General features: G+C 41.8%; 1 protein-coding gene across 2 annotated transcripts in view; it reads left to right on the forward strand.

Moving 5' to 3' along the window:
* LOC122552978 (parkin coregulated gene protein homolog) overlaps positions 1 to 3,373 on the forward strand; it is a 379,845-nt gene extending 376,472 nt beyond the window's left edge. For both annotated transcript variants that reach the window (XM_087991526.1, XM_043696320.2), the window contains one exon: positions 616 to 3,373. In XM_087991526.1, the coding sequence (XP_087847652.1) occupies positions 616 to 776 (161 nt within the window). In that variant the 3' untranslated portion in view covers positions 777 to 3,373. The remainder of the gene's footprint in view (positions 1 to 615) is intronic.
* The last annotated feature ends 8,915 nt before the right edge of the window (positions 3,374 to 12,288 follow it).

A 12,288-nucleotide genomic window follows, 5' to 3' on the forward strand; every position in this document is an offset into this window, starting at 1 on the left:
GTCAGAACATCAAACGTGAAGTAAGTTGACAAAGTTCATGTCAAAACAGGTTTTTGTTGCATCTTAACTCTGGCTATAACTTAAATTAAGCAATCTTTTTGTATCTTGCACAATAGTTCAGACTCATTATCCTGTGACTGCCTAATAAAAGCCTATTAAAGTCTGAAAACATTGTTTTGAAATATTTAATTTAAATGACAGAGTTTACAAAAATTGTCTTATGTGCCATCATTGGATTTTATGAGACAAAATAGTTAGATATTAAAACCTTTTCTAACGTTACTATAAACTCAATAATGTGCATTGTGTATGACTTGTGGAAGTTGCTGTGGAACCGAAAAAAGAAGGGTTTTCTAGCTTTTCAATCTGAAACAGATCTTCATTGTTACTTACAGTTACAGGTGCAATGCCAGCCAAGTTAGCCAAAACGACTCAGCTCTTCCTTACTACTGGTCTTGTATATAAATTAGTTGGACCATACAAAGATTGCCAGTTAGTTGAATATGAATTTTTGAAACTTGAAAGTGGTCCTTTTGAAAGAAAAGGCTACATTACTTAAGTGCTGGCACACTATCAGATTTTAATGCTACTTTGTGTTTTTCTTTTAAACTCTAGTCAATACAGGAGATGGCATTGACTATAGCCAACAAAAAAGAGAAAACATTGGAGACCTGATTCAGGAGACTCTGGAGATCTTTGAGCTGTATGGAGGAGAAGATGCCTTCATTAACATCAAGTACATGATCCCAACTTATGAGTCATGTATTTACAACTGAACCAAATAAACAGGTCTGAAGAAGTATGTTGTATTAATTTATGTAAGTAGGAATTATGTAAGACTAAATGCATCGATTACACCATCAAATGAACCACAATTGTGTTCTTGTTTCCTTTATTGTTTATCAGCAATTGTTTCTTTATGAGTGTGTGCATTTAAACTGCCATTGGACTCAAACCTCAGATGCTCTGAACAAAAAAAACAATTTCCATACATAACTAAATTTTTCCTCTTCTGTTCAACAACCAGTCCACCGAGTGACATCATTGAACATAAATAGTGATTTACAATGGTAGTTTTGTAGGTGTGCACTAGGCTTCAGTTGAATTTTGGTTGTACAACTAAATCCACTATTCTGTACAAAGGAGTAACAGGTTTGAATTATTGTAGATCACAGTATTGAAGTTGACCTAACATGTAGGACGGCCTGTGTCTCTGGATAGGAGAGTACTTGTTTACGTCTACACTGAATATAATCACCTCACCACCCCTCACCCTCACCCTGCCAACTCCAATCCCCACTGCTTTTTGTCTACGAAATGCATGTTGGGGCTAATACTTATGTCAGGAACTGGCTGTACTTTTGTCTAATATCACAATGCATGGGACAAGCATTTGATATAGGCTATGTTCTCAAGAAGGTAGTTTAAGATTTGCATATACAGAGCATAAACAGAGAGTTGGCGTGGACATGCTGGGCCGAATGGTCTGTTTCCACACTATAGGGATTCTATATGCTGAGCTTTTCTTGCACTTTTGGTTTTTATTTCAGGTTTCCAACAACCTCAGTATTTTGTTTTTATCCCACAAAAGAAATTTCTCTTGGCAGTTTGTCCTTACTTGCTGATCTGATAAAAGATGAAACGCATCAGCTAAGAGAAGCCTGACTGGGAATATACATCTAGACAGGAATGTGAACACAGTTCACATTGTTAGTGTTCCAGTGCTAGATTGATGTCATTTATTAATTTGTTTTTCTGTTTTTAAAAGCCAATGAACTGACATTTTACCACTGTTGGAGAATTTTATGCAATCCTGGTCTCCTTCCTATCAGAAAGATGTTGTGAAACTTGAAAGGGTTCAGAAAAGATTTGCAAGGATGTTGCCAGGGTTGGAGGATTTGAGCTATAGGGAAAGATTGAATAGGCTAGGGCTGTTTTCCCTGGAGTGTCAGAGGCTGAGAGGTGACCTTATAGAGGTTTATAAAATCAGGAAGGGCTTGGAAAGGATAAATAGACAAAGTATTTTTCCCTGGGGTCGGGGAGTCCAGAACTAGATTCATAAGCGGCACAGTGACACAGTGGTTAGTACTGCTGCCTCACAGTGCCAGAGACCCGGGTTCAATTCCCGCCTCAGGCGACTCTCTGTGTGGAGTTTGCACATTCTCTCTGTGTCTTTGTGGGTTTCCTCCAGGTGCTCTGGTTTCCTCCCACAGTCCAAAATGTGCAGGTTAGGTGAATTGGCCATGCTAAATTGCCTGTAGTGTTAGGTGAAGGGGGAAACGTTGGGGAATGGGTCTGGGTGGGTTGTGCTTCGGCAGGTCAGTGTGGACTTGTTGGGCCGAAGGGCTTGTTTCCACACTTTAAGTAATGTAATCTAATCTTAGCTAGAGGGCATAGGTTTAGGGTGAGAGGGGAAAGATATAAAAGAGACCTAAGGGGCAACTTTTTCACACAGAAGGTGGTACGTGTATAGAATGAGCTGCCAGAGGAAGTGGTGGAGGCTGGTACAATTGCAGCATTTAAAAGACGTCTGGATGGATTTATGAATAGGATGGGTTTGGAGGGATATGGGCCAGGTGCTGGCAGGTAGGACTAGATTGGGTTGGGATATCTGGTTGGCATGGACGAGTTGGACCGAAGGGTCTGTTTCCATGCTGTACATCTCTATGACTCTATTTGAAATCTTGTGAATGTTCCGAATCTGCAACTTTAAGAGAATTTACCAAGAGCAGGAACAAGTCACTTATATGATCAAGAGGCTTATGTAAAATCCTGATGAGTCAAATCCCATGGGATCTGCCTCCAAATATGTGTTATACAGAGCTTCAAGATTTGCCTAGAAACAAGCTTTATGTAAATAAAAACCCAAGTGGAAATGCAGTAAAGCAGAAAAATGTATTTATTATTCAAAAGGTCAGACCTTACAATTGCCTGACCTTGTAAAAAGCATTGAAAAATGTTAGTGGTTAGTTCTAGAACAACCCAGTCATACTTATTATTTAGCATGTTATCTTCAGACCTGTGCAATACAATCTGCACAGAAGAATGTGTTGTACCTTGTCTTGAATCAGTCCAGCCATTGTTCAACTTAGGTGAACTTCTTGAAGCCCTGTATCTTTGCCAGGGCAACTCACCTTTACTACAGGATGAGCCTGGAGGTAGGAACATTATGGGTTTCCTGAACCCTATCAGACGAGGTTCCTGAACACTGGGATAGGTAACCATTCTGTTCCTTTTGTTTGCTGGTGAAATGTTTTGGAGCATTTGCCTTGTGTTGCAGAATGGTTGAAGATAGTGAGAACTGCAGATCCTGGAGAGTCAGAGTGGATAAAGAGTGGAGCTGGAAAAAAACCCAGCAGGTCAGGCAGCATCAGAGGAGAAGGGGAGTAGACTTTTCAGGTCAGGATCTTTCATCAGGGGAAGGGGGCTGCAAAAGGGGGGTGGGGCTGGGGGAAAGATGGGTGGGATGGCGATGTGGATGCAGGTCGGAGGCAGCTGTGATTTGTTGGTGTGAAGGCTCCCACTGACTAAACACAGTTACCTCCTACCTGCATCCAACCATCGCCATCCCATCCATCTTTCCTATAGCCCCATCCCCCCATTTATTTCACAGCTTCCTTCCCCTCCCCCAGTCCTGATGTAAGTGATTACCCTACTCCTCTGTCGCTGCCTTACCTGCTGTGCTTTTTCCAGCTCCAGTCTTTCTCATTTCAGAATGGCTGACAAACTCGATGGAGAATTCCCACTCTTCACAGCATCCATTTTTCACTTCACACCATTGTTTTCCACTTGCTATCTCCACTTTCTCTCCAATCGAGAATATTTTGAATTTTCTCAGAGGTTTTGTGCATCCTTTCACGGGGGGATCTTGATGGAAAATGATAATTTGCCCAGTGCTCCATGATTTCATGCTCTTGCTAACTTACTCCACTTTGTTGGTGAGGTCAAATGACAAGCTTGCATAGATTTGGCTATTTCGGAGTTATCAATTTGCAATTTTGGCTTTTCACAGGCATCATTCTATTAGATTTGTTATTTTCCTGATGGCTTGATGATTTCAACAGAATTGGAGTTTTCCGTCATCCAAATTTGACTCAATGTGATTTCATTTCCAACAAATCAGAATACAGCATGAGATTTTACCCAGACCAGGAATCTAATGCAATTGATTTGACACTTACTATTTCATCTGTCACTGAAGAAAGATTATAGGCATGCAATTAATTGTCGTAACCACATTGGAGCTTGTGCTCTCCAGGCATAAAATTGATTTGCTTGAGAGGTGGGATGTGGGTTGGGGTTGGAATCAATCATTAAAGGCTATTTCCTTTGCAGCCCATGCAGTATTCTATTTGGAAATGTGTCCGTGGAGGGGGCTGCATGTGTCCGCAGAATATGAACAGGTACTATACTGACATTGCAGGGTGTGGTCAACAGCTGTGACATCCGAAATATCAAATTTGGATCTCACAGGGTCAGGCAATTAGTGTCAATCACTCAATAAACATGTGAAGTTATAAAATAGTAACTGCACTAATATTCCTGAAAGGGCCAGGCAGCAAATATTACAGTTAAGGTCATTCTGAAAAACTTCTATCATCATAAACAATCTGGAAATATTTTGTAGTGCTGTTATAAGTTCTAAGAATTGCCAGAGAGTGTTGTTTCATCCTTATAGAGAAGGAGAGACCTGGATGACCTATCCATAGAAAGCCTTAAAGAGATATGAGAGTAGCAACGGCAGTGCTTCTGGGTTTGTAAAACAACAGAAAGATGGAGCAACAGCTGTGGAGATGTCAAGCTCTGTCTTGCCTTCTGCCAACTTGGAGCCAGACTCCTTCATGAACCTTAATAGCAACAGCAGGCTGTCTGGCAGCTGGACAATGCATTCAACATCTCAGTGTAAAAACTCTTCATCCCTCTCCTAAAGTCCATATTACTCAGATACTCACTTGAGTCTCTGCATCTGAAATGATTTGTGTCTTTGTACTCTGGAGAATATATGAAACATTTTTAACCCTTGGCCTGGCTGCAGCTCACTCATCATTGCATGACTCTATGCTGATTCCAAATCGATAATCCCTTTGATACTTGCAGCATTCCATTTGTAACATCCTATAAACTTGAAAGAACTCCATTTATCTTTATTCTTTGCAGCCTTTCTGATAATCAATCCTTCATCTATGCTAATCTCATGAACTCTTGTATTGCTTATTAACTTTGTGTGGCACTTATTTAATATCTTCTGGAAATCCAGGTATGCTATGTCAACTGTTTGCCCTTTATCTACCCTTTTAGTTATATCCTCAAATCTAATAATGCTGTCAAACAATTTATCTTTTGTAAAAGCATATTTACTTTGATTAGATGATGTGCCAAGTGCTTGTTAAGACTTGAAATAAAATTAATTTCTAGCAACCATTCATCAAGATTGCAATAATTAAGGATGGGCGTGAAATTTGTTATGCAATGTTTGTCGGGCGAAATTTGATCAGAAACCCATTGAGTGGTTTGTGGTCTCTCAAGCTTTATTGGAAATGCCAGCATGTACAGAATTGAAAGCATAATATATTCACTGAAATGTGGGCAGGCATTTCTAAAAAAAATCCTTTGCAGGACATTGACATCACTAACAAGGCCACTATTTTTTGCTTTTGAAAAGGAGTTTTAAATCGCTGCAGTCATTTTGGTCCAGGCTTTTCTGGAATGGGGCATCATACTTTCCCTCAATTTTCAGCTGCAAATGTTTTTTCTTTCTGATAATGATATGACAGGGTCAATGGAGTGCCTGGGACACTGGTGAATGGAGAACAGAAAATGTCTCATCGGTCAAGAAGTTTCTGAGTTGAGGAAGAAAAGAGAAATTGTGGTGAAAGAAATAGTGAGAATTAGTTAAATCAGGTGCAGAAAGTACCTTACATGAGACTTTAGTGCACAGTTTCAACGATAGCTATCTTCATCAGTAAAACAATGAACATAAACAGTGAACAACCAAAAATAGCACTGGTCACCTGGAATAGGCACCTCAGTCCAATAAAACACTGCAAATATCACCAGTATATTTCAGGAAGGAGCCAAAAGTAAATAATTTCAGGGTTGTGATGATCTAATCAGCGAGAGAAAATGCATTCTCACCTTACCTACTTGGGAGGAGTTCTTGTTTCAGGAGACTACAGAGGTCAGCAACGACATTCTGAGAAAATCTGAGCCTTCTGAGACCTTTTGCTTATCCATGTCTTCAAAGCCTATCCTCTGTCTGTAATACACTATGTTATGCATATCACCTCCCTTAGACTGTTGCTGCGTTCAGCTCCTCTATCTTGTCGAGCAGAATGTGACTGAGAAATGATGCTGCAGCTGATATTGCTCCTGCCAGCTTTTTTCTTTTTGCTGCTTCTCTTCTTGTTCCTCATCAGAGATCTGAAGTAAATCTGCATAAGTTGCTTCCATGCTACTATTTTGGTTGACAACCGGGAAACAATGGTCCTGTCAGCTGCATATACATATGGCAACCTAGAGCTGAGAAACCCAGCATGTAATCCACGATCCTCTGCAGTATGACTTTCACTCTGGTTTAAGTAAAGTTAAAGTTATCCTTGTCCTACCAAACGACAGGGTGCACTCACATTAGAGGGAGAGAGACAGACAGACAGTTAGTGATGGTTTAACTTGAGAGTCATCACTCCTTAAGTGAGGGGAAAGGTTAAGGGGGAACATCCCTCATGGTAATCTCAGACAGTGCAGGAATTGCAACCACACAGTTGGCATCACAAACAACTCAACAAACTGCAAGTGACTTGCTTTTGCTAAGGCAAAGTTTGTGAACACTGGTGAATAGCTGGAGCTATTTTCAAATATTTTTTGCAAGTAGTGTTGGAGAAACATCCATTCCCTTATCAGGTACATGGGAGTTTTTGCAGTTTCACTTAGAGATAGAGAAGGTTGGGTGGGGTAGTTAGGGAAGGAAGGAGAAAAAGGGAGGCTCCCCATAGAAAACATTAGCTACAAAGTACTTTCAGGGAGGTTCACTCCTACTTGGCCCTGAGGCAAGTGGAGTGCTCAAGGAGGGTATGCTTCACCAATAAGGCTATAATGAAGTTCTGCTGCCTCCTTCAGGACCTCAAGCCTGAAACCAGAGTGAGTACAGTCCTCCCAGTAGCCATTAAGGACACTGTCATCATAAAATTTTACAGTTGTGGACCCCTCCAAACAAAATAGGCAATACCAGTAACATCTCACTGTTAATTATCTTTAAATACAAAATGTAAATCACAAAGCCACAAGGAGTGGAGACTTTATCCTCTTCCTTTTGAGAAAGCAACAACGGGATGAAAGGGTATGTGGATTTGACAAAGGAGCAGACTACTGGATGGTGCAAGACACTATTGACTGTACACAGATAGCTCTGGAGATCCTAACTCAACTGGAAGTGACAGAGGAACTGCAAAAGCTGCCTCTCTCAGATCCGCCACAGCCACCTCCACCCCCGGAGTTGCCAGAGTCCCTCTCTCAGATGGTGTGCTAATGCACCAACTAAAAAGAAGTTTGCCTTGGTGAATATCCTGATGACACCATGATGTTTTTACCCTGCACCAGTCCACATTGTCTACTGCTTTCAAGCCTCCAAATTACATCAAAAGAGCGAAACACACTAGCTCCTGCTCCTCGGATGCTGCCTGAACAGCTGTGCTTTTCCAGCACCACTCTAATCCAGAATCTGGTTTCCAGCATCTGCAGTCATTTTTTTTAACTAAAAGAGCTAAACACACAGCATATTCCCTCAATGCTGGTCTTGTGGGTGGCCTTGTTTGGCCTAGTGCTGTACTATTCCAGTCACCAGAGAATGATTGATGACTTTCACTGTGGGAGACTATTGTTAGCCTTGGAAAATGTAGGGGGTGATGGATTCTCAGGGGAACGTAGCACAAACAGCCAAGTTTCTGGTATTGAGACTGGCTCTAATGCAATGAGGGGTACGTCTGCTTCCAAGAGATCAATTGTGTTAGGGGATTCTGTAGTCCGAGGTACAGACAGATGTTTCTGTGGCCAGCAGAGAAAAAGCAGAATGGTGTGTTGTTTCCCTGGAGCCAGGATCAAGGATGTCTCGGAGAGGGTGCAGAATGTTCTCACGGGGGAGAGGGGCCAGCAAGAGGTCATTGTCCATATTAGAACCAACGATATAGGAAGGGAAAAGGTTGAGATTCTGAAGGGAGATTACAGAGAGTTAGGCAGAAATTTAAACAGGAGGTCCTCAAGGGTAGTAATATCTGGATTACTCCCAGTGCTACGAGCTAGTGAGGGCAGGAATAGGAGGATAGAGCAGATGAATGCATGGCTGTGGAGCTGGTGTATGGGAGAAGGATTCACATTTTTGGATCATTGGAATCTCTTTTGGGGTAGAAGTGACCTGTACAAGAAGAATGGATTGCACCTAAATTGGAAGGGGACTAATATATTGGCAGGGAAATTTTCTAGAACTGCTTGGGAGGATTTAAACTAGTAAGGTGGCGGGGGGGGATGTTTGGTGGTGGGACCCAGGGAGATAGTGAGGAAAGAGATCGATCTGAGAACAGAAGTGAGTCAAACAGTCAGGGCAGGCAGGGACAAGGTAGGACTAATAAACTGTATTTATTTCAATGCAAGGGGCCTAGCAGGGAAGGCAGATGACCTCAGGGCATGGTTAGGAACATGGGACTGGGATATCATAGCAATTACAGAAACATGGCTCAGGGATGGATAGGACTGGCAGCTTCATGTTCCAGGATACAAATGCTACAGGAAGGATAGAAAGGGAGGCAAGAGGAGGGGGAGTGGCATTTTTGATAAGGGATAGCATTACAGCTGTGCTGAAGGAGGATATTCTCAGAAATACATCCAGGGAAGTTATTTGGGTGGAACTGAGAAATAAAAAAAGGGATGATCACCTTTTGGGATTGTATCATAGTTCCCCTAATAGTCAGAGGGAAATTAAGAAACAAACTTGTAAGGCGATCTCAACTATCTGTAAGAATAATAGGGTAGTTATGGTAGGGGATTTTAACTTTCCAAACATTGACTGGGATTGCCATTGTGTTAAAGGCTTAAATGGAGAGGAATTTCTTAAGTGCATACAAGACAATTTTCTGATTCAGTATGTGGATGTACCTTCTAGAGAAGGTGCAATTCTTGACCTACTCTTGGGAAATAAGGCAGGGTAGGTGACTAAGGTGTCAGTGGGGGAGCACTTTGGGGCCAGCGACCATAATTCTATTCTTTTTAAAATAGTGATGGAAAAGGATAGTTGAAGTTCTAAATTGGAGAAAGGCCAATTTTGACGGTATGAGGCAAGAACCTTCAAAAGCTGATTGGAGGAAGATGTTCGCAGGTAAAGGGACGTATGGAAAATGGGAAGCCTTCAGAAATGAGATAACAAGAATCCAGAGAAAGTATATTCCTGTCAGGGTGAAAGGGAAGGCTGGTCGGTATAGGGAACGCTGGATGACTAAAGAAATTGAGGATTTGGTTAAGAAAAAGAAGGAAGCATATGTCAGGTATAGACAGGATAGATTGAGTGAATCCTTAGAAGAGTATAAAGGAAGTAGGAGTATACTTAAAAGGGAAATCAGGCGGGCATAAAGGGGACATGAGATAGCTTTGGCAAATAGAATTAAGGAGAATCCAAAGGGTGTTTACAAATATATTAAGGACAAAAGGGTAACTAGGGAGACAATAGGGCCCTAAAGCATCAGCAAGTGGCCTTTGTGTGGAGCCACAGAAAATGGGGGAGATACTAAATTAATATTTTGCATCAGTATTTACTGTGGAAAAGGATATGGAAAATATAGACTGTAGGGAAATAGATGGTGACATCTTGCAAAATGTCCAGATTACAGAGAAGGAAATGTTGGATGTCTTGAAACGGTTAAGGGTGGATAATTCCCAGGACCTGATCAGGTGTACCTTACAACTTTGTGGGAAGCCTAGGGAAGTGATTGCTGGGCCTTTTGTTGAGATATTTGTATCATCGATAGTCACAGTTGACGTGCTGGAAGACTGGAGGTTGGCTAATGTGGTGCCACTGTTTAAGAAATGTGGTAAAGACAAGCCAGGGAATTATTAACCTGACGTCAATGGTGGGCAAGTTGGTGGAGGGAATCCTGAGGGACAGGATGTACATGTATTTGGAAAGGCAAGGACTGATTAGGGATAGTCAACACGGCTTTGTGCTTGGGAAATCATGTCTCACAAACTTGATTGAGTTTTTTGAAGAAGTAACAAAGAAGATTGATGAGGGCAGAGCAGTAGATGTGATCTATATGGAACTTCAGTAAGGCGTTCGACAAGGCTCCCCTTGGGAGATTTATTATCAAGGTTAGATCTCATGGAATACAGGGAAAACTAGCCATTTGGATACAGAACTGGCTCAAAGGTAGAAGACAGAGGGTGGTGGTGGAAGGTTGTTTTTCAGACTGGAGGCCTGTGACCAGTGGAGTGTCACAAGGATCGGTGCTGTGTCCTCTACTTTTTGTCATTTACATAAATGATTTGGATGCAAGCAGAAGAGGTACAGTTAGTAAGTTTGCAGATGACACCAAAATTGGAGGTGTAGTGAACAGCGAAGAGGGTTACTTCAGATTACAACAGGATCCGGACCAGAGGGGCCAATGGGCTGAAAAGTGGCAGATGGAGTTTAATTCAGATAAATGCGAGGTGCTGCATTTTGGGAAAGCAAATCTTATACACTTAATGGTAAGGTCCTAGGAAGTGTTGCTGAACAAAGAGACCTTTGAGTGCAGGTTCATTGCTCCTTGAAAGTGGAGGCATAGGTAGATCGGATAGTGAAGAAGGCATTTGGTATGCTTTCCTTTATTGGTCAGAGTATTGAGTACAGGAGTTGGGAGGTCATGTTGCGGCTGTACAGGACATTGGTTAGGCCACTGTTGGAATATTGCGTGCAGTTCTGGTCTCCTTCCTATCGGAAAGATGTTGTGAAACTTAGAAGGGTTCAGAAAGGATTTACAAGGATGTTGCCAGGGCTGGAGGATTTGAGCTACAGGGAGAGGCTGAACAGGCGGAGGCTGTTTTTCCTGAGCGTCGGAGGTTGAGGGGTGATCTTATAGAGGTTTACAAAATTATGAGGGGCATGGATAGGATAAATAGACCAAGTCTTTTCCCTGGGGTGGGGAGTCCAGAACTAGAGGGCATAGGTTTAGGGTAAGAGGGGAAAGATGTAAAAGAGACATAAGGGGAATCTTTTTCACGCAGAGGGTGGTACGTGTATGGAATGAGCTTCCAGAGGATGTGGTGGAGGCTGGTACAATTGCAACATTTAAGAGGCATTTGGATGGGTATATGAATAGGAATGGTTTGTGGAGGGATATGGGCTGGGTTTTGGCAGGTGGGACTAGATTGTGTTGGGATATCTGGTTGGCATGGACAGGTTGTTCCGAAGGGTCTGTTTCCATGCTGTGCATCTCTATGACTCTATGACTCTATATCTTGTGTATGGCACACACCTCTGTCACTGTGCACTGATGACAGAGAGAGTGAATGTTTAAGATAATGACTGGAGTGCCAATCAAGCAGGTTGCTTTTTTCTGGATGATGTTATGGACATGAGAGAAATGATTGTCCACCTTTCCGCTGACCAAGGACAGCATGTTGTGTCAAAGTGATTTGACCCCCAGGGTTGAGATATCTGGTCGGCATGGATGGGTAGGACTGAAGGGTCTGTTTCCATGCTGTACATCTCTGTGACTCTACTGTAACTGGAAGGAACACACCAGTGGCAGGTTTTCTCTTAAACTTTAAAAAAAAAGATAAATGTTTATGATTTAATACCACTAGAAAAGATTGCAATCATGAATGAAACTGTTTTGTTCTTTTGATTTCAAGAGTTCTCTGCTGCACTTGCTTTTCCCCAGGGTGAAGACTTCAGCAATGGAGATCTGTCATCCTTTTTTTTGTCCAGTAAGTAAAATGATCTTGGAGTTTTAGAAGGATGATTTGTATTTTCAGCAGCAAATCCATCTTATTTCACTCCAGTCAGGTGCAATTGCAAGGTTTGATAGCACAGGCCCATTACAGTTCTTCAGTTAGATAGTACAAGGTCAGTCTCTGCCTACCGGTATTTCTTAGTCAAGGTCTTTTCTCTACATTAACATAGATGTTAAAGTACCTGCCTGCATTGAATATGCCTTATCAAAACATTTGATCAGGTTGGCATTTTCTCCTCCCTTGTGATGCCTGAGTGATGGGAAGAAAGATGGGAAAATACAATGATCATGAAAACATTTGATTCCTAACGTC

The sequence above is a fragment of the Chiloscyllium plagiosum genome, unplaced genomic scaffold (assembly GCF_037043375.1).
Source record: "Chiloscyllium plagiosum isolate Xiang-an unplaced genomic scaffold, Cpla_swu_hap1 HiC_scaffold_10, whole genome shotgun sequence".
Lineage (NCBI taxonomy): Eukaryota > Metazoa > Chordata > Chondrichthyes > Orectolobiformes > Hemiscylliidae > Chiloscyllium > Chiloscyllium plagiosum.